This window comes from Acanthochromis polyacanthus, chromosome 18 (assembly GCF_021347895.1).
Source record: "Acanthochromis polyacanthus isolate Apoly-LR-REF ecotype Palm Island chromosome 18, KAUST_Apoly_ChrSc, whole genome shotgun sequence".
NCBI lineage: Eukaryota > Metazoa > Chordata > Actinopteri > Pomacentridae > Acanthochromis > Acanthochromis polyacanthus.
Window position 1 is genome coordinate 25,449,774 of NC_067130.1, and position 18,646 is coordinate 25,468,419.

Here is an 18,646-nt window from a genome sequence, read left to right on the forward strand (position 1 = left end):
ACATTTTCCATAAGTTGCAACAGACCCGATGCTGCACTTACATTTGCTCTTTCATTCCACATGTTGTTCTTGTTTTGTATCTGTTTCTGTGTATAGTACTATAAAAAAAAAAGTGTCGGAAAGGTTTGTGCAAGCTACATCCCTATAAAGAAGCAAAAAAAACAATCAAGTTTGAAGCAGTTTAAACAGTTTTTCACCCCATTTTACAAAACACTGGCATATTAAAACCTCACATTTTCTTCAAAGCCTTCATCTCAATAAAAAGCACTGCTGATAAAAACTGATGTTCTCTGCAGTGTCTCCAACTGTCACGAAAAGGCCAATATGCTGACAAACAGCAGTAACGCTACAGAGTGTAAAAGGAAACTGCTGTAGCCTTAATAACTGATATCAGCACAGATTTAAGGAACAAGGTTCACAGGATATATGTTAGCATTTATTATTTTTACTATTTCTATTAAACCTACTGCCAGCTTAATATTTATACACACATTGTATTATATGCTATATAAAAGAATTGTGTTGATCTGTGAATGAATGAGATGGTCTTGCACATTACCTCTCACTATGTGAATTGGGATACAGTCGAGGTCAAAAGTTTACATACACTTGTAAAGAACATAATGTCATGGCTCTCTTGAGTTTCCAGTTATTTCTACAACTCTGATTTTTCTCTGATAGAGTGACTGGAACAGATACTTCTTTGTCACAAAAACATTCATGAAGTTTGGTTCTTTTATGATTTTATTATGGGTTAACAGAAAAAGTGACCAAATCTTCTGGGTCAAAAATATACATACAGCAATGCTAATATTTGGTTACCGGTCCCTTGGCCATTTTCACTTTAATTAGACGCTTTTGGCAGCCATCCACAAGCTTCTGGTTGAATCTTTGACCGCTCCTCTTGACAGAATCGGTGCAGTTCAGTTAAATTTGTTGGCTTTCTGACATGGACTTGTTTCTTCAGCATAGTCCACATGTTTTCAATGGGGTTTAAGTCAGGACTTTTGTAAGGCCATTCAAAAACCTTAATAGTAGCCTGATATAGCCATTCCATTACCACTTTTGATGTGTGTTTGGGGTCATTGTCCTGTTGGAACACCCAACTGTGGCCAAGACCCAACCTTCGGGCTGATCATTTTAGGTTATCTTGAAGAATTTGAAGGTAATCCTCCTTCTTCATTATCCCATTTATTCTCTGAAAAGCACCAGTTCCATGAGCAGCAAAACAACTCCACAGCATAATGCTACCACCACCGTGCTTGACGGTAGGCATGGTGTTCTTGGGGTCAAAGGCCTCATCTTTTCTCCTCCAAACATATTGCTCGGCATTGTGGCCAAACAGCTCGATTTTTGTTTTGTCTGACACAGAACTTTCCTCCAGAAAGTCTTATCTTTGTCCATGTGATCAGCAGAAAACTTCAGTTGAGCCTCAAGGTGTCGCTTTTGGAGCAAGGACTTCCTTCTTGCACGGCAGCCTCTCAGTCCATGGCAATGCAAAACACGCTTGACCATGGACACTGACACCTGTGTTCCAGCAGCGTCTAATTCTTGGCAGATCTGCTTTTTGGTGGTTCTCAGTTGACTCTTAACCTTCCTGACCAATTTTCTCTCAGCAGCAGGTGATAGCTTGCATTTTCTTCCTGATCATGGCAGTGACAAAACAGTGCCATGCACTTTATACTTACAAACAATTGTTTGCACTGTTGCTCTTGGGACCTGCAGCTGCTTTGAAATAGCTCCAAGTGACATTCCTGACTTGCTCAAGTCAATGATTCGCTTTTCCAGATCCGTGCTGAGCTCCTTTGACTTTCCCGTTGTAGCGTTTGTGGGCATTTGTATCCACTGAGCCCTATTTAAATGGCCTCAGAGAAGTAACCAGCTGTAGTCACTCATAATCACTCACAAGAAGTTAAGAGGCAATGCTATGAAGCTCATTTCATTGACACAACTTTCTAAGTCATCAAAATTGCTAATTCATGTTGCTGTATGTATATTTTTGACCCAGCAGATTTGGTCACTTTTTCTGTTAACCCATAATAAAATCATAAAAGAACCAAACTTCATGAATGTTTTTTGTGACAAAGAAGTATCTGTTCCAATCACTCTATCAGAGAAAAATCAGAGTTGTAGAAATAACTGGAAACTCAAGAGAGCCATGACATTATGTTCTTTACAAGTGTATGTAAACTTTTGACCTCGACTGTACATACACATACACTCATACACTCACGCTCGCTCACTGCGCGCTCACACACACACTTAATACTGAAAGATACTCTAATATAAAACAACATGATGGGAAGAGCCTAAAATTGACAAAGTTCACGAGAACAGAGACATACTGTCACCCAAATTAAAGTAATGATACCACATGAGTGCAGAAGTCGACTATAGCTAATGCATATGACTATGATAATAGACCACGGTTAATAATGAAGACCTAAAGACAAACATAATCAAAATTCATAACAGGGAGGGTTTCCTCTTTCTGTACCTAGAACAGACAGATTGGAGGATCATGTGGTGAGAGGCTATGGACAAGCCTATCCACCAACGAGAAATAGCGAAGTCTAAACCATGGCCCGTCTCCTTCAGTTTTTGACCAATGAGATTGGTTCACATTTTCATAAATACGCTCTGTACACTGTGAATTTCATTCATTACTGGGAGGATGCCTTCAGATTAACACTTTTGTTAACTATAGTCCTCTGAACAGTAATGCTCCTTAATATCAAGCTATTAAGCACTGCAGAAGAAACAACTTTAACTGAGAGAAGTTGTCTGTCTGCTCTCTAAAAAAATGAACATGCTTGACACTTACGGTGGATAACAGGGCAGGAACCAAAGTACTGAAGGAACAGGTCTACATCCAGAGCTGCACTGGAGAGGATCAGTTTCAGGGTGGGGATCTTCTGAAGGAGATCCCTCATCTTAGTGAGCAAGAAGTCAGTCAGACCATCACGCTCGTGCACCTCATCCTATTGAAGAGAGAACATCCTTTTTAACATGATTTACTTGTTCAGCAATTAAAGCATAATTCTGGGTTATGTCATCTGGCTTGCTGGTCATTATTATGGCGATGGTTGCTCTAAAGGTCATGTTAACATTGTACTTTCATCTCTGCTGCAGATTTAGGGAAATAAAGGATTATACATAACAGTATGAAAACAGCATATACTCTGAATCTGCCTCTATTTTCTGTAGTGTTTTCCATTTAATGTATCTTTACATCAATGCACTCCAGTTCAAATCAGTCCTACTCTCTCAACCTTGCATGCAGCTGTTAAATTTCTATGAAGTCAACCTCATACATATAAATACAATTGCCTGCAGGGACACATTTGCCTGCTACTAGGACAGCCAGCAATTTGTAGTGGACAGAGGTCCATGCCACTCCGTTTACTTTTGATCTGATCAAACATCAAATGTTTAACTGAATAATAAAAAAAAAAAACATGCTTCCCAGAATCTCTCCAATGGAGATGGACAGTGCAAAGTACGACATAAAAAAGTGACACTTGTGAAAAATGCCCTGTGTATTTGAAATCTTGATGCTCACCACAATGACATGTGTGACAGTTGTCAGGCTAGCATCTCCAGCCATCAACGTTCTGAGGAACACTCCACTGGTGCAAAAGGTCAGCAGTGTCTTAGGAGAGACCCTGAGATTTGCAAAGTCAACAGCCACAGGTCATTTTTATTTCAAGAAATATGTCTTCCACAAGCTTAGAAAATAAGATCAATCCTACATTCTAATTTTGCAGATTGGAGTTTAAGAAATTAAAAAGGCATATTATGCCCTTTGTGTTTTTTTTTCTAATTAGTAACTTCATAACACAAAAGTGGTTATCAAAAAGTTTTAAGGCTCGTGGCAAAACGTGTCACCTTGCGTGAGTGAAGGTCTCCCGTTCCCCCTTGTTTTAAAAGCTGGTTAAATGACATAGTTTCATGTATCTACCTCGAAGAAGTTCGTTACACTCTGGCTGGTGCCCATCCTGTGTTTTTTTAAGATCTGAGGATCTTTCATTGAACATATCAGAAAAGGCAAAACTTTCCCTCAGATCTGATTCATTTGTTACAAACATTGTGCCTGAAGCGCGACATTCTTGCTCCGTTCTACGTGGACTTTACTCTCCCTCTCCTGTTCCTACAGTCATGCTTGTCTCCCAACCTTTTGGCTGATCCCTCCTCACCCTGAGTATGGCCTGGACTGATTAACTTTTATATCTCTTTTTATATGTATATATGTGTGTTTATATACATTTATATATTTATACATGAAGATTATTATTTTGATTTTATTTTTTTCTTTTGTTTTTTTCTCTCTTGAAGTGGCAGCTGTTGGGCTTGTGTTGTCTTCTTTGTCACTTCCTGAAAACTGAAACTATAAATAAAACATATTTTTAAAAAAGGTTTTGAGGCTCTTGCTGGTGTGTGTACACTGTCACAGTCATGCAACAAGTCTGTGCAGTAACTGCCACAAGTCAGAAGACCGTATGAAACAAAGTGGGCTGCAATGTCTGCCCTATGTCAAAGACAATGCAAAAATCTGAAGTAACCTCAAAATTAGAGGACTCTTTCGTGCACAGAGAAACAACTAGTCTCCAGAAAGTGTGTTCTGCTGTTCATTTTAATTTGTGGTAGGCCTGTATTATGAAGCAATGGGACATGGTGACTTTTCCAAATGAGAAGCAGGAGTTTAAAATGGCTAAAGGAATTAGTAGCAATAATACTTCATACACATCTTCATACAAATTTGATCTGTCTTCATAATGGTATTATTTTGGTATTTACAAAGATGTCACAAGCACAACTACAAAGCTCTGGTTCCTCTCTTTCCTGTCATATAGTAGTACATCATTGCATAGATATGTTATTTTTGCAATTATCCTAACATATGGGTGGAACAGTGGTTAGCATTGTCACCTCACAGCTAGAAGGGTTCGAATCTCTCTGTGTGGAGTTTGCATGTTCTCCCTGTGTCTGCGTGGCTTTTCAATAGGTGCTCCGGCTTCTTCCCACAGTCCAAAAATATGCTGGGGTTAACTGGTGATTACAAACTGTCCATAGGCGTGAATGTGAGTGTACTTGGTTGCCTGTCTGAATTTGGACAGATAATATTGCCTGAAACACTTCAGTATTCATCCTGCTGCTTTTGTCAGCAGTCACATCATCAACTAGGAAAGCACTCAGAGAACACAGAACTCTACCAAGGCTGCTCAGCTGATGTACCATTTCTGATGGATGAAATCTTTAATAAAAATGACCATGTGCTATGCATGCACATGTTATGTATGGATACTGAATTGTGTGAAAATTACTCTTATAAAGGTCTGTTGATCAGTTCACCACTTTTGGCAAGCCTTTGTTTTGCTAGTGTTAAAATAACCTGTCCTTCCGTGCTTTTATTTTGAAGGTGTATTTTTAATGTTATGGGCTTTTATTTTGTCACCATTCCAGCAGCACAGGTGTTTATCTAAGAAGCATTTTTTTTTTGACATGACAAAGACATTGCCGAAAAGTCAGAAAATTCACGTAAAGATGAAAGAAAACTGTTGCTGTGTAGCAAAAGATGTGTTTAAACTTATAAGCACCTCGCTGGAATGGAGAACAGCTCTTACGCTGTTTCCTGAAGAAAGGAGTGAAGGACAGAAAGTGCCATTGCCATGGGGGATGCTTTTGGTCTGTAACAATGTTTAGGTGGGTGGTACGTGTTGAAGTAACATCCAAATTGATGCCAGGGCCCCAACACATTGTAGTTCACCGAAATGATCAATTTTATTCACTTCCCCTTTCAGTAGTTTTAATGTTGTGAATAATCTATGTATGCTCCCAACTAAATTAAATGATGAACAATCATCCCTAATGTTTTAGGACTTTCTGCCTGCTATGAGCCTTTGGGACCTAGCTTATTTATTTACTTGGATAATACAGAAAATTCGCTTAATTTGTTTGCCATTACAAATCTACCTGCTCTCCAGTCTGATGTGATAACCTACAGTCTGGCCCACACTCTCCCCTCTCTCAGCTGACACTCTCTCAGCAACAGCAACGGCAGCCAGGCGTCTAGGCTGAGTGCAGAAGATCCTACAGGGTTCTCCATTCTTGCTGCAGTCATCGAGCAAGAACTGTGGGATCTGGACAGCACACAGAAACATTGGATGACCTTTACTGAGTGAATTTCAAGGCTCTGTCTACCTTACACATCACAGAATAACCATACAATATCAGTGGATTTAGTCCCTCCAATGTTGTAAACACCTTTCAGTTTTGTCTTAGTATCATAATATTTCTGAAGAAAAGGATCAAATCACTTTTTTAGTTCCAGGTTTATCTAATAACTCTATTTGTCATAAATATGGCTTTCCGGTGGCTGGATTATTAAGGTTATCAAGTAATCTCAACATCCTCATCCCCACAATGCCAGTCAGGAACTACTGCTGCATGCCATACCACTCTCTCAGTTCCCCATGTTTTCTGTCTGTTTGTATCCCCACTTTTAACAGTTAACTACCTAATAACAGTCAAAACAAATGAAACATCTCAAAAACATGCATAGAAAAAGAAACACTACTTGGAGAGACAAAATTAACATGCTAAAATTTGTTATTCAGTACTAAACATAAACTACAGCTTGGGGCTAAAGGAAATGTCAGTTTCACAACTATTTTCTCAAAAATATTGTTACTATGCTAAACTCATATGCAACTCATAGTTCTTCAAACAATTTTACAAAAATGTATTTATCAGGATCTGTTTGTAGTCAGCATTAACTCCCTGTTTAAAGTAGTTCATGCACAATTATTTGGAGAAGATCCGTTTCCCAGTTCACTGCCTCTCTATCCAAGATTGATGCCCGTGTTGTTAACCACATGGATAGATTTTCCTTGACATTCCAAAAGATGCTGACGTCATACAAATTAAGTTAATATTTTGTGATCTGTCAATCTGTCATTAGCTAAAATGGTTTCAGCAGAGGAAGCTCTAAGAACATGTTTAGTTATTGCTAAATTTAGTAGTGGTGAATCTTGCCACAATCTGGATTACATCGAAAACAGTGAGCACCAACTGTTTACATCAAAGACTCACCTTGAGCATTGGTTATTATACATGTGTACAGTATGATGTCAACTGTAAGCCACTACTTTATCCACATCAGATGTTGTATCAAGGAATGTTTCACTGGATATTGCACTCATAAAATATAATTAATTGAACACAGAGATGATTGTTTATGATACCATTTTTTCATGAAGCTATTTGAAGCACTATGAGTTTAAAAACACAGTATTTTTCCTTTAGCCCAGTAACAGTAGAACTGTTCCTGCTGGGACCACTATTGTGGTTGCACCTATCATACCCACTCAATAACTGTCCGAATACTGGCCACAGATGCAAAAACGACAGACAAAAGCTGCAAAGTAGCGACCATATTCATTTTACTAGTTACATATACTTTAAGGCTAACCACCTGTCAGACAGACCTACCTGTGTAGTTTTTCCAGAGCCAGTCTCGCCCACCACAAGAACTACCTTGTTTTCTCGGATAAGCTGGACAATTTCCTCCTTATGTTCATACACAGGCAGAGAGCGTCGAAAATTGTCTAGTTCTGATGGAACCGTCCTCTGAGGCACCATAGGAATGCCGTTGTTTAAGCGCCCACTTGCCCTGTTCCTGTCATAACTGTTTTCTGAAAGAGAAGCAGAAGAATTTTAAGTGACCAGACTATATGCAAAAGAAGAAGGGGTGAGCAGACATTTTTAGTCCCAACTCTAAATGACAGTATCCATGTTCATGTCACTATGTGTGAGAGCCATTTGGTGGTGGCTGTATGGAATGCTTCCATCTGCTCAAACTGAATATCGCCGTTGAATTAGTCATTTGTTTCATAGCATGTCTGGAGCGTATAGTCAGGTTACCCCACATGGATACAGTAGCTCATATAAACAGCACTATCAGGACAATAAACACAAAAAGAAACACAGATGGAGGAAAGTGCAATTTCATTATTGTAATCTAGGACTATCTGTTGGAACACTAAGTTTTCCCTCTATGTTAAAGTGACACTGGACAAAAAGTGGAACAGAAACGGAAATTGTGTACTAACTTTGTTTGACTTTAACTATTAGCTGTAGGTGACTGTATGTTGAAATACAAACAATCATTTGCAAAGTTCTAGCCAATGTACATCTACTAATATTTCCCACATGTACCCCCATGGAGAAAACACTCATGGATGCTTTAAAAGATTGAGGGCAGAGCAATCATTCCTTCAGCTTTGCCTTTTTCCTTACTGAAGGTGCGTGACCACCAGATGCGATTTTCCTGCACGGCAACGCACCACATCCGAAAATGGCACAGATGTGGGCAGTCACGAGCAGACCACAACACTGTCACATGACAGCGCTTGAGCAACAGTGGGCGACAGCGTGGTCATGTGACCGCGCTTTCAGCTTGACAGTCCGGCAGATGAGTCAGAGAAACACAGCGAATCGCCCACAAACTTACCCTTTTATTTCAAAAACACTTCAGTGACAAGTATTTCCAAAAGCATCTGAGGTGATAAATAAGCTGTGCAGTAGCTGAATCTGTCCTTTTTTTAGGTCCCCGACGGCTAGTTTAGATGTTTGAGGACAGCTTCATCTCCACACGCCGCATCGACTTTGCATAAAGTAGAAGTCCAGTCTATTTTATGCAAATGAGCTCTGGTTAAACACACTGGATCACAGCTGGAAACACAACGCAACCGGACAAGCATGCCACATGCAGTGTGAGTCCAGCCACATGCCACATGCAGTGTGAGTCCAGCTGCAATCCAGTGTGTTTACTTGGAGCGGGCCTCAGCTCATTTGCAAAAAGTAGACTGGACTTCTACTTTATGCAAAGTCGATGTGGCATGCAGAGATCCCAAGCATCATGAAACTGTCCTCAAACATCTAAAGCAGCTGTCGGTGACTTAAAATGAGGCCAGATTCAGCGACTGCACAGCTTATTTCTCACCTCAAATGCTTTCAGAAATATTTTGAAGTGTTTTTGACATAAAAGAGAAAGTTTGCTGCCAAGCCGCTGTGTTTATCCGACATGCCTGCCGGACTGTAAGCTGAAAGCACAGTCACGTGTCCATGTAGTGGCCCACTGTTGCTCGAGCACTGTCATGTGAAAATGTTGTGGTCTGGTAGTGACCGCCTGCCGTCCGTGCGATTTTCAGATGTGATGCGGGTAAATCGCATCTAGTGGACACACAGCTTTAGAGTGTATAACAACTACAATAACATCTGCAATGATGTGCCTCATTGTACAATACAAATTTAAACACAGATATTGACAGTTACCGGGTTCTGCAGCCATAGACATGCTACCTCTGTTGGTAGGCTGCACGTCTGTGCGTTCCCTCTTGCTAATGGGAAACCTCTGAAGAAGACAGCGGATGAAATACACAGAATTGTGGGAGAGTGTGAGGGGTATGTTAAGGTGAGGTTTATCTGACCCATCCTTCTTTCTGATGGTGAGGAAGCGATCTTGTCCCTTTCTGAAAAGAGAAAGAGAACATTATTTTTATTTCCTTAACAAACCCAAACTTGTTTGTGTCATTGTTTTAAAAATTCCTACTTTCACATTAAAGCTGCGCACAGTAATGATGGTAACACTGTATCTTCATACATGTCATGGATGCTGGTTATTCCTTTTTTTAGCGGGCAATAATGAAAAATTTAGATTCTGCTGGAAACACTCGGGCCGCACAGTGACTTGGTGGTTAGCACTGTTGCCTTGCAGCTAGATGCCGGGCTGGACCTGGGATCTTTCTGCATGGAGTTTGCATGTCCTGTGCATGCGTGGTTTTCTGTGGGTACTCCGGCTTCCTTACATAGTCCAGAAACATGATGAGGTTAACTGGTGATTCTAAACTGTCCGTATGTGTGAACGTGAGTGCGATTGTCTCTGTATGTAGCCCTGGAGAAGACAGCAGCCCTGCCTTCACCCTAAGTCAGCTGGGAAAGACTCCAACCCCCCACAACCCTAATGAGGAGTAAGCGGTGTATAGATAATGGATGGATAGAAGCAAACACTCGTCCTTTGGATCGGCCTGAAGCAATTTTTTTCCAATGTCATGGCTGTGGGAGTTATATTTGTACAGATATTAAACCCTTAAAACTGCTTTGAAGGCAAGATATTTTTGGGGGGATAGGACAGACAGAACTTAGTTTTAGGTCTCAAATAACCAATAAAACTCTGAATACAAGAAGTTTTGCCAAACTTGGACCGCCCGGCGACAAAGATGACCCCTGTGACCTTGAAAATGAGGTCACGGTCACCAAATGCGAACTTGACCTGTGTCTTATTATGGTACACCTGTGTACCAAATATGGTGGGGCAACATCAATATTTTATCGAGTTATCGCACGGAAACCAAATTGTTACAGACAAACAAGCAAGCAAGACCATGCAGCTGAAAACAATACCTTCCGGAATATGCAGTTTTGCCGGGCGGTAATAATCTGAGACAGTGCAGCAACATGACCTCGCCCGTCCACGCCGAGCGTCGCATCTGGATCGCATATTGAGAAAAACAGCAGACACTGTGTATTTTCTCTTGATGCAAACAGATCCACCTGCCAAAGCTGGCCCACACCTGCGCTGCGATGGCTGGATGTAGTGTCCATTCCCAGTAGAGTGGCGCACCCCTGGACAGCAGGTCTGTCCCCCAATTCAGAGCCCCCAGCATGTGGGTGGCTCTCAGAGACAGGAGACACTTGCTGTTCCACAGAATCAGTCCACATGCCAGCATGTGTAATTGCTGGGAGCGCAGACCCCTCTATTCTCACCAGGACATGATGTCCACTGAGAGACGGGAGAAAGCGTCTCAGCGTGAGAAACACCGCTAAGAGCTCCAAATAGCCTATGTGAGAGTGCTGGAGATCTTTGCTCCAGATGCCCCTCACACATCAGACCTCGCATATACCGCCCCCAGGCGGACATGCTCGCGTCTGTAGTGACCACTTTCCGGGACAGAATGGGGTCCATAGGCACCCCCTTCACCAGGAAAGCCGGGTGTTGCCAGCGGTGCAGTGCTATTACGCATGGCGCACTGACCGTCACCCTGCGTGTGCCATGACGCACAGGGTCCAGCCTGAGGGAGGACACCCATTGCTGGAAATCCCTCATGTGCAGGCGACCGAGCCGGACTACCAGGATGTCTGAGGCCATCAGTCCCAGTAGTTGGAGGCATACTCTGAAGGGACCAGACTGTGCAGGGTGAAGCGTGAGAGGCAGGCTCTGAAAGCTTTCACCCTGACTCCTGAGAGACGAGTTGTAAAGGACACAGAGTTTAGTGATAATCCCAGGAAGAGTATTTTCTGCACTCGAGATAATACACTCTTTCCTGGGTTTATCATGAAACCCAAGTCGACCAGGTGTTTTATGAGGGTGTGTGTTTGCACTGTGACTTCCTCTCTGGACCGTGCCAGGAGGAGCCAATTGTCCAAATACATGGCCAGCCTGATGCCCTGCTGTCGTAGCGGGGCAATGGTTGCCTTGGTACAGCGTACAAACACTCTTGGGCTCAGTGATAGACCCGAAAGGGAGCACTCTGTACTCGTAACAGAGACACAGAAAAGCGAACCTCAGATATTTCCTGTGTGGAGGATGAATCGGGACATGGAAATATGCGTCCTTCAGGTCGACTGATATGAACCAGTCGTTCTGACGCAACATACACAGCAGAGATGCGTGTGTGAACATTCTGAACTTGTATGTTCTGAGGCATTTGTTCAAGGCCTGGATATCCAGGACTGCGTGAATCCCAGTCCCTCCTCGGTTGAGGACCAGAAAATAGCTGGAGTAAAAGCCGCTCTGACATTGCTGCATATTTCTCTCTTTGGTAACAGCAAGCGAATTTCATCCTGAAGAAAACAAGCTGACTCTCCGCGCACCTGAGAATGCACTATACCAGATAAACGAGGGGGAACACTGGCAAACTGAAGCCTGTAACCCCGTTATATCGTTATCAGAACCCAGGCTGACCTTGTGATCGCTGCCCATCTCTCTCTCTCTCATCAGAGAGAGAGAGAGAGATGGGCAACATAGATGATCCATAAAAAAGAAGGGTTAGTCAGTTACTTTGTTCACATTGCCTCGATCATTTTGATATGGAGTGGTTGTTGGGGTAAGCAAAGCGATTGTATGGGGGGCCACTTTGATAGATGTGTTTTACTGAAAAGGAGATGATTATTATTTTTTTTTAACTTCCTCAACACTATGAGCCCTAGGCTATTTCAGGCAAATTTCACTCCTTTACTTTTAAGCTCTTACCTTGGTCATCATAAGGGCTAGCCACATTTGCTGTCTCTTGTCTGTTTCAAACCCTAATATGTTCATGTTAAGTATAAACAATATGAAATTGTCATGTTTTTACATGTATCTCATCACGAAATGCTGGCAGTAGCGATATCTTTTCACAAATGTGTAAAGGAGAGTGTCTGGAAATTAGCAATATCCAAACCTCTGTGACTAATGAAGTTAATGTCATATCTTCACTGAAGCATTCACATACACTAGCCTGTTTACAGTGATGACAAACCAAACCCAAAGCAAATTTTTGTGTGTGCAAATACAGTGTTGCATTAAAATTAAGATATTTATGCAATGATGAGTTCAGGTGTAACTCAAACAAATCTAATGGGTATTGAGATTGACACAGACAAGCAACTAACTCTGCTGGAAAGGTGAGGTGGTGCAGTTTAATATGATGTGCATTACCCCTTGCTCCGATAAAGCAGAGTAATTTAACCAAGAAGAAGGGAAGTGAATTAGGACGAACTCAGATTTGAAAAGAAATGCTGTCAGTCAGTCAGTCGACACTGAGAGCAGAGAGTTGTTTGAGACAACACAAACAGCAACATTGCAGTTGCCTTGTGGTACCTCTGTAGCTAATATAACAATGCGTAATTACCCAGAAGAGGTCCATATTAGCTACAGGCTATTAACACAGAAGGTACACACGTGGACAAAATTGTTGGTACCCCTCAGTTAAAGAAGGAAAAACCCACAATTCTCACTGAAATCACTTGAAACTCACAAAAGTAACAATAAATAAAAATTTATTGAAAATTAAATAATCAAAAACAGCCATTACTTTTGAATTGTTTATTAACATAATTATTTAAAAAAACAAACTAATGAAACAGGCCTGGACAAAAATGATGGTACCTCTATAAAAGATTGAAAACTATTTGACCAGAGTGACATGATTAACTCAGGTGTGTCATTTAATTGACATCACAGGTGTTTCCAAACTCATAATCAGTCAGTCTGCCTATTTAAAGGGAGACAAGTAGTCACCCTGCTGTTTGGTGAAAAGGTGTGTACCACACTGAACATGGACAACAGAAAGCGAAGGAGAGAATTGTCCCAGGACATCCGAAAAAAAATTATAGACAAACATCTTAAAGGTAAAGGCTATAAGACCATCTCTAAACAGCTTGAAGTTCCTGTGACAACAGTGGCTCATATTATTCAGAAGTTCAAGACCCACGGGACAGTAGCCAACCTCCCTGGACGTGGCCGCAAGAGGAAAATTGATGACAAATTGAAGAGACGGATCCTTCGAATTGTATCCAAAGAGCCCAGAGCAACCTCCAAAGAAATTAAAGGTGAACTCCAAGGCCAAGGTACATCAGTGTCAGATCGCACCATTCGTCGTTGTTTGAGCCAAAGTGGACTTCATGGGAGACGACCAAGGAGGACACCACTGCTGAAAAAAACTCATAAAAAAGCCAGACTGGAATTTGCAAAAATGCATGTTGACAAGCCACAAAGCTTCTGGGAGAATGTCCTTTGGAAAGATGAGACCAAACTGGAGCTTTTTGGTAAGGCACATCAACTCTATGTTCATAGACTCAAAAACCAAGCATACGAAGAAAAGAACACTGTCCCTACGGTGAAACATGGAGGAGGCTCAGTAATGTTTTGGGGCTGCTTTGCTGCATCTGGCACAGGGTGTCTTGAAAGTGTGCAAGGTACGATGAAATCTGAAGACTATCAAGGCATTCTGGAGAGAAATGTGCTGCCTAGTGTCAGAAAGCTTGGTCTCAGTCGCAGGTCATGGGTCTTCCAACAGGACAACGATCCAAAACACACAGCCAAAAACACCCAAGAATGGCTGAGAGAAAAGCGTTGGACTATTCTAAAGTGGCCTTCTATGAGCCCAGATCTGAATCCCATTGAACATATGTGGAAGGAGCTGAAACATGCCATTTGGAGAAGACACCCATCAAACCTGAGACAACTGGAGCTGTTTGCTCATGAGGAGTGGGCCAAAATACCTGTTGACAGCTGCAGAACGCTCATTGACAAATACAGAAATTGTTTAATTGCAGTGATTGCCTCAAAAGGTTGTGCAACAAAATATTAAGTTATGGGTACCATCATTTTTGTCCAGGCCTGTTTCATTAGTTTGTTTTTTTAAATAATTATGTTAATCAACAATTCAAAAGTGATGGCTGATTTTGATTATTTAATTTTCAATAAATTTTTATTTATTGTTACTTTTGTGAGTTTCAAGTGATTTCAGTGAGAATTGTGGGTTTTTCCTTCTTTAACTGAGGGGTACCAACAATTTTGTCCACGTGTGTATATATTCAGAGGTACCATAACCCCTTAACGCCGAACAACAAATCCAACTTTACTGTAAAGGAACAACCTTTATGAGAATGAGTGTACATAACTTTTTAAATTACTTCATTTTCAGTTTCAACCCAGTTCCTCAGCAGGATTCTGAGATACATGAAGAGTACTGGTGGAGGAACTTACCCTTTGCTCTTTGAAATGTAGCCCAATGACTGTGCCATTCGATGGATGAAAGCCCTCTCCACACTGGTCAAGGAGGAAGGAAATGTCATCTCTGTTCAGTCAGGGACAGGACAAATATTAGCACATTTTAAGAGATTCAGCCATCCTATCTTTCTGCTACCTCTAGGACGACTACTGAACATGACAGCGGCATACTTCTGTCAAATAATTTGACATTAACAATTTTTAACAGGGCTCACCAAATAGAAGTCCCTGGCTTTCAATTTTCAATATAAAAAAATAAGTACAGTTCATACCTTTCTGATCATTGTAGCGAAAACTTTCCAAAGAGAGGTTCACTGCTATCTTGACCTCTTCATCAATATGAATTTCTTTTGTGCTGCTATAGCTGGAACCATGGGAGGATGTCTTCTGGCTCCTAGCAGGCTTTTGTGAGGCTCCACCAGCATTCGACATGATGCACTGTAACACAACATCAGCTTATCTGACCATAGTGTTGCCAAAACATACATACACCTGTAAACAAAGAAACTGCTGGACATTTGCACAATTTTCATGTTTGCTGAATGTACCCACAATCCGAAACTCAACTGATGAGAGCAGGCGGGAAACTTAGAAACTATTGTGTGCATCAAGTGAAAAGTGCATGCTTTATTAGAGCAAAAAAATTTACAAGTTCATGTGAAAACATGAATAATGTATTGAAAGTGAGCATTGAAAACCTTATCAAATTATTTTATCATGATTTCAGTTCTGCACACAGATGATTGACAATGTTGTCAAAAACAGCCTAGAAATTTGGATCTTATCGCAAAGGCACTCCACCCTACTTTAAGCAAAGGTTCAGGGTAACACAGTCAGATTGAGGACTACTACTCAGCCTGACATCTTTGCTGCTTCCATCTTTCATTGACAGATGCAGATTTTCTGATAGGACTCCTACTGGCTCCCACAGGAAGGCATCTGCTTCCTTCAGCTCTCAGCTCCATATGTCAAGTAGAAATCGTTGTTCATTTTGGGTTTTTTTTTTAAACCAAGTAGAGGGGTATCAAAAAAAAAGTACATAGAGCATGTTTTTAAAGATTAGCGCGGTTAAACAGGCACTAGAAACTGTAAAATCGCGCTCATCTTAAAACATGTACAAGTGTGCCTTAACTCTTTCACCAGAGTATATGTGCACTGAGCACCTCTAACCAACCAAATACAAGAGAAAGTTGTGGATTTAACACGGTACACTTTCAATGGTATAGCGGTGCCTGTACGGTGGACGATTGTATCTGGTTCATAGCTGTTGGTGGTTTGCATTTCAGAAAAGCTAGCATTGCTGTAGATGTGACAGCTGAACAGTATCTGTGTTACAGCTCCAAAACAGCAACAGACAACGGCTATTTCGTACTATTACTGCTGAATCTAAGTCAGTTTAGTTTCTGCGTAGCAGTCTTAAAATTAGGTGAGGTTGTGGTTAGCTAACTACATTTTAAGAAATCATAACTGACTTTTGTGTTTCATTTCACTGGTATCGAAACACAGACGTAACTAAACTAAGCGTAAGATAAACTTCGTGACTAAATAGATAAGCGGCTCAAACATGACATACAAATAAAGAACTTTTGTTGTACCTTGATGAGAAGAGATCCAGCGGTGCTTTAACCGGTAACATTCACATTAGTGGGATGGAGCCCACAGAGGGGGACAGCGGTGAACACCTGTTTACTTTAACCAAACAAGAACTAACTCCAAACTACAACCAGTCGCTCGTCCTCAGAGATCCTTAAAACAAGTCTAACAGAAAAGAACCCTTTTAAAAATAAAACCATACACACAGAAACACGGTCAGCCTGCGGTCCGCCGCAGCGTCTTCTTCTGCTTCTTCTTTACCCGACGTGACACTGATGCACTGCTGCCCCCTGTCGGCTGTGATCATATGGCATTGTTATAACCAACAGACACAATATAGTTGTCATTGCAAAAAAAAAAAAAAAAATTCTCATTGGAAAATAACAAAATTCGTCATTGAAAATAAAAATTGTCATTGAAATAAAGACTTATTCATTGAAAATTACATTAAATATAAATCAAGAGCTCTAAAACATTAAGTAAAGATTTATAGCGTTCTTAGAAACCTCAAAATACATTCATCCATCCATCCATTCTCTATACACCACTTTATCCTCACTAGGGTCGCGGGGGGTGCTGGAGCCTACCTCAAAATATATATGAATTATTTTCAAATTAAAGCATAAAGAAGCAGAGCTGTGTTGCCTGAACCTGCCTTCGTGTCAGCCACTTAAATAGTGGGTTCTGGATGTCACTCTGTGATATGCAAATTTTACTGTCATTTTCAGTGACAAATTCTTTTTTTCAATGTCAAATTTTACATTCAATAACAAAACTAGTCTCTTTTTTATCTCCTGCAATTTTAGTTTTAATAATGTACTGTACTCATCCTATTTGTGTCCTATCAGGCACTGTATTTATTCTCATGTACAGTGGGTATGGAAAGTATTCAGACCCTTGAAATGTTTCACTCTCTGTGTCATTGCAGCCATTTGCCAAATCAAAAAAGTTCATTTTATTTCTCATTAATGTACACTCAGCACCCCATCTTGACAGAAAAAAACAGAAATGTAGAAATTTTTTGCAAATTTATTAAAAAGAAAAACTGAAATATTACATGGTCATAAGTATTCAGACCCTTTGCAGCGACATTCATATTTAACTCACATGCTGTCCATTTCTTCTGATCCTCCTCGAGATGGTTCTGCTTCTTTATTGGAGTCCAGCTGTGTTTAATTAACTGATTGGACTTGATTAGAAAAGGCACACACCTGTCTATATAAGACCTTACAGCTCACAGTGCATGTCAGAGCAAATGAGAATCATGAGGTCGAAGGAACTGCCCAAGGAGCTCAGAGACAGAATTGTGGCAAGGCACAGATCTAGCCAAGGTTACAAAAGAATTTCTGCAGCACTCAAGGTTCCTAAGAGCACAGTGGCCTCCATAATGCTCAAATGGAAGAAGTTTGGGATGACCACAACTCTTCCTAGACCTGGCCGTCCAGCCAAACTGACCAATGGTGGGAGAAGAGCCTTGGTGAGAGAGGTAAAGAAGAACCCAAAGATCACTGTGGCTGAGCTCCAGAGATGCAGTCGGGAGATAGGAGAAAGTTCCACAAAGTCAACTATCTCTGCAGCCCTCCACCAGTCGGGGCTTTATGGCAGAGTGGCCCGACGGAAGCCTCTCCTCAGTGCAAGACACATGAAAGCCCGTATAGAGTTTACCAAAAAACACATGAAGGACTCCCAGACTATGAGAAACAAGATTCTCTGGTCTGATGAGACCAAGATTGAACTTTTTGGTGTTAATTCTAAGCGGTATGTGTGGAGAAAACCAGGCTCTGCTCATCCCCTGTCCAATACAATCCCTACAGTGAAACATGGTGGTGGGAGCATCATGTTGTGGGGGTGTTTTTCAGCTGCAGGGACAGGACGACTGGTTGCAATTGAAGGAAGGATGAATGCGGCCAAGTACAGCGATATCCTGGAGGAAAACCTCTTCCAGAGTGCTCAGGACCTCAGACTGGGCCCAAGGTTCACCTTTGTGGTTCACCTTTCAACAGGACAATGACACTAAGCACACAGCTAAAATAACAAAGGAGTGGCTTCAGAACAACTCTGTGACCGTTCTTGACTGGCCCAGCCAGAGCCCTGACCTAAACCCAATTGAGCATCTCTGGAGAGACCTCAAAATGGCTGTCCACCAACGTTCACCATCCAACCTGACAGAACTGGAGAGGATCTGCAAGGAAGAATGGCAGAGGATCCCCAAATCCA

General features: G+C 41.3%; 1 protein-coding gene across 2 annotated transcripts in view; it reads right to left on the reverse strand.

The window, feature by feature from the left end:
* LOC110963286 (3'-5' RNA helicase YTHDC2) overlaps positions 1 to 16,704 on the reverse strand; it is a 53,338-nt gene extending 36,634 nt beyond the window's left edge. For both annotated transcript variants that reach the window (XM_051938882.1, XM_051938881.1), the window contains exons 1-8: positions 16,432 to 16,704; positions 15,109 to 15,274; positions 14,813 to 14,903; positions 9,337 to 9,533; positions 7,492 to 7,694; positions 5,974 to 6,140; positions 3,563 to 3,665; positions 2,825 to 2,981 (exon numbers count right to left, since the gene is read on the reverse strand). In XM_051938882.1, coding sequence (XP_051794842.1) covers positions 2,825 to 2,981; positions 3,563 to 3,665; positions 5,974 to 6,140; positions 7,492 to 7,694; positions 9,337 to 9,533; positions 14,813 to 14,903; positions 15,109 to 15,268 — 1,078 coding nt within the window. In that variant the 5' untranslated portion in view covers positions 15,269 to 15,274; positions 16,432 to 16,704. The remainder of the gene's footprint in view (positions 1 to 2,824; positions 2,982 to 3,562; positions 3,666 to 5,973; positions 6,141 to 7,491; positions 7,695 to 9,336; positions 9,534 to 14,812; positions 14,904 to 15,108; positions 15,275 to 16,431) is intronic.
* Between the last annotated feature and the right edge of the window lie 1,942 nt (positions 16,705 to 18,646).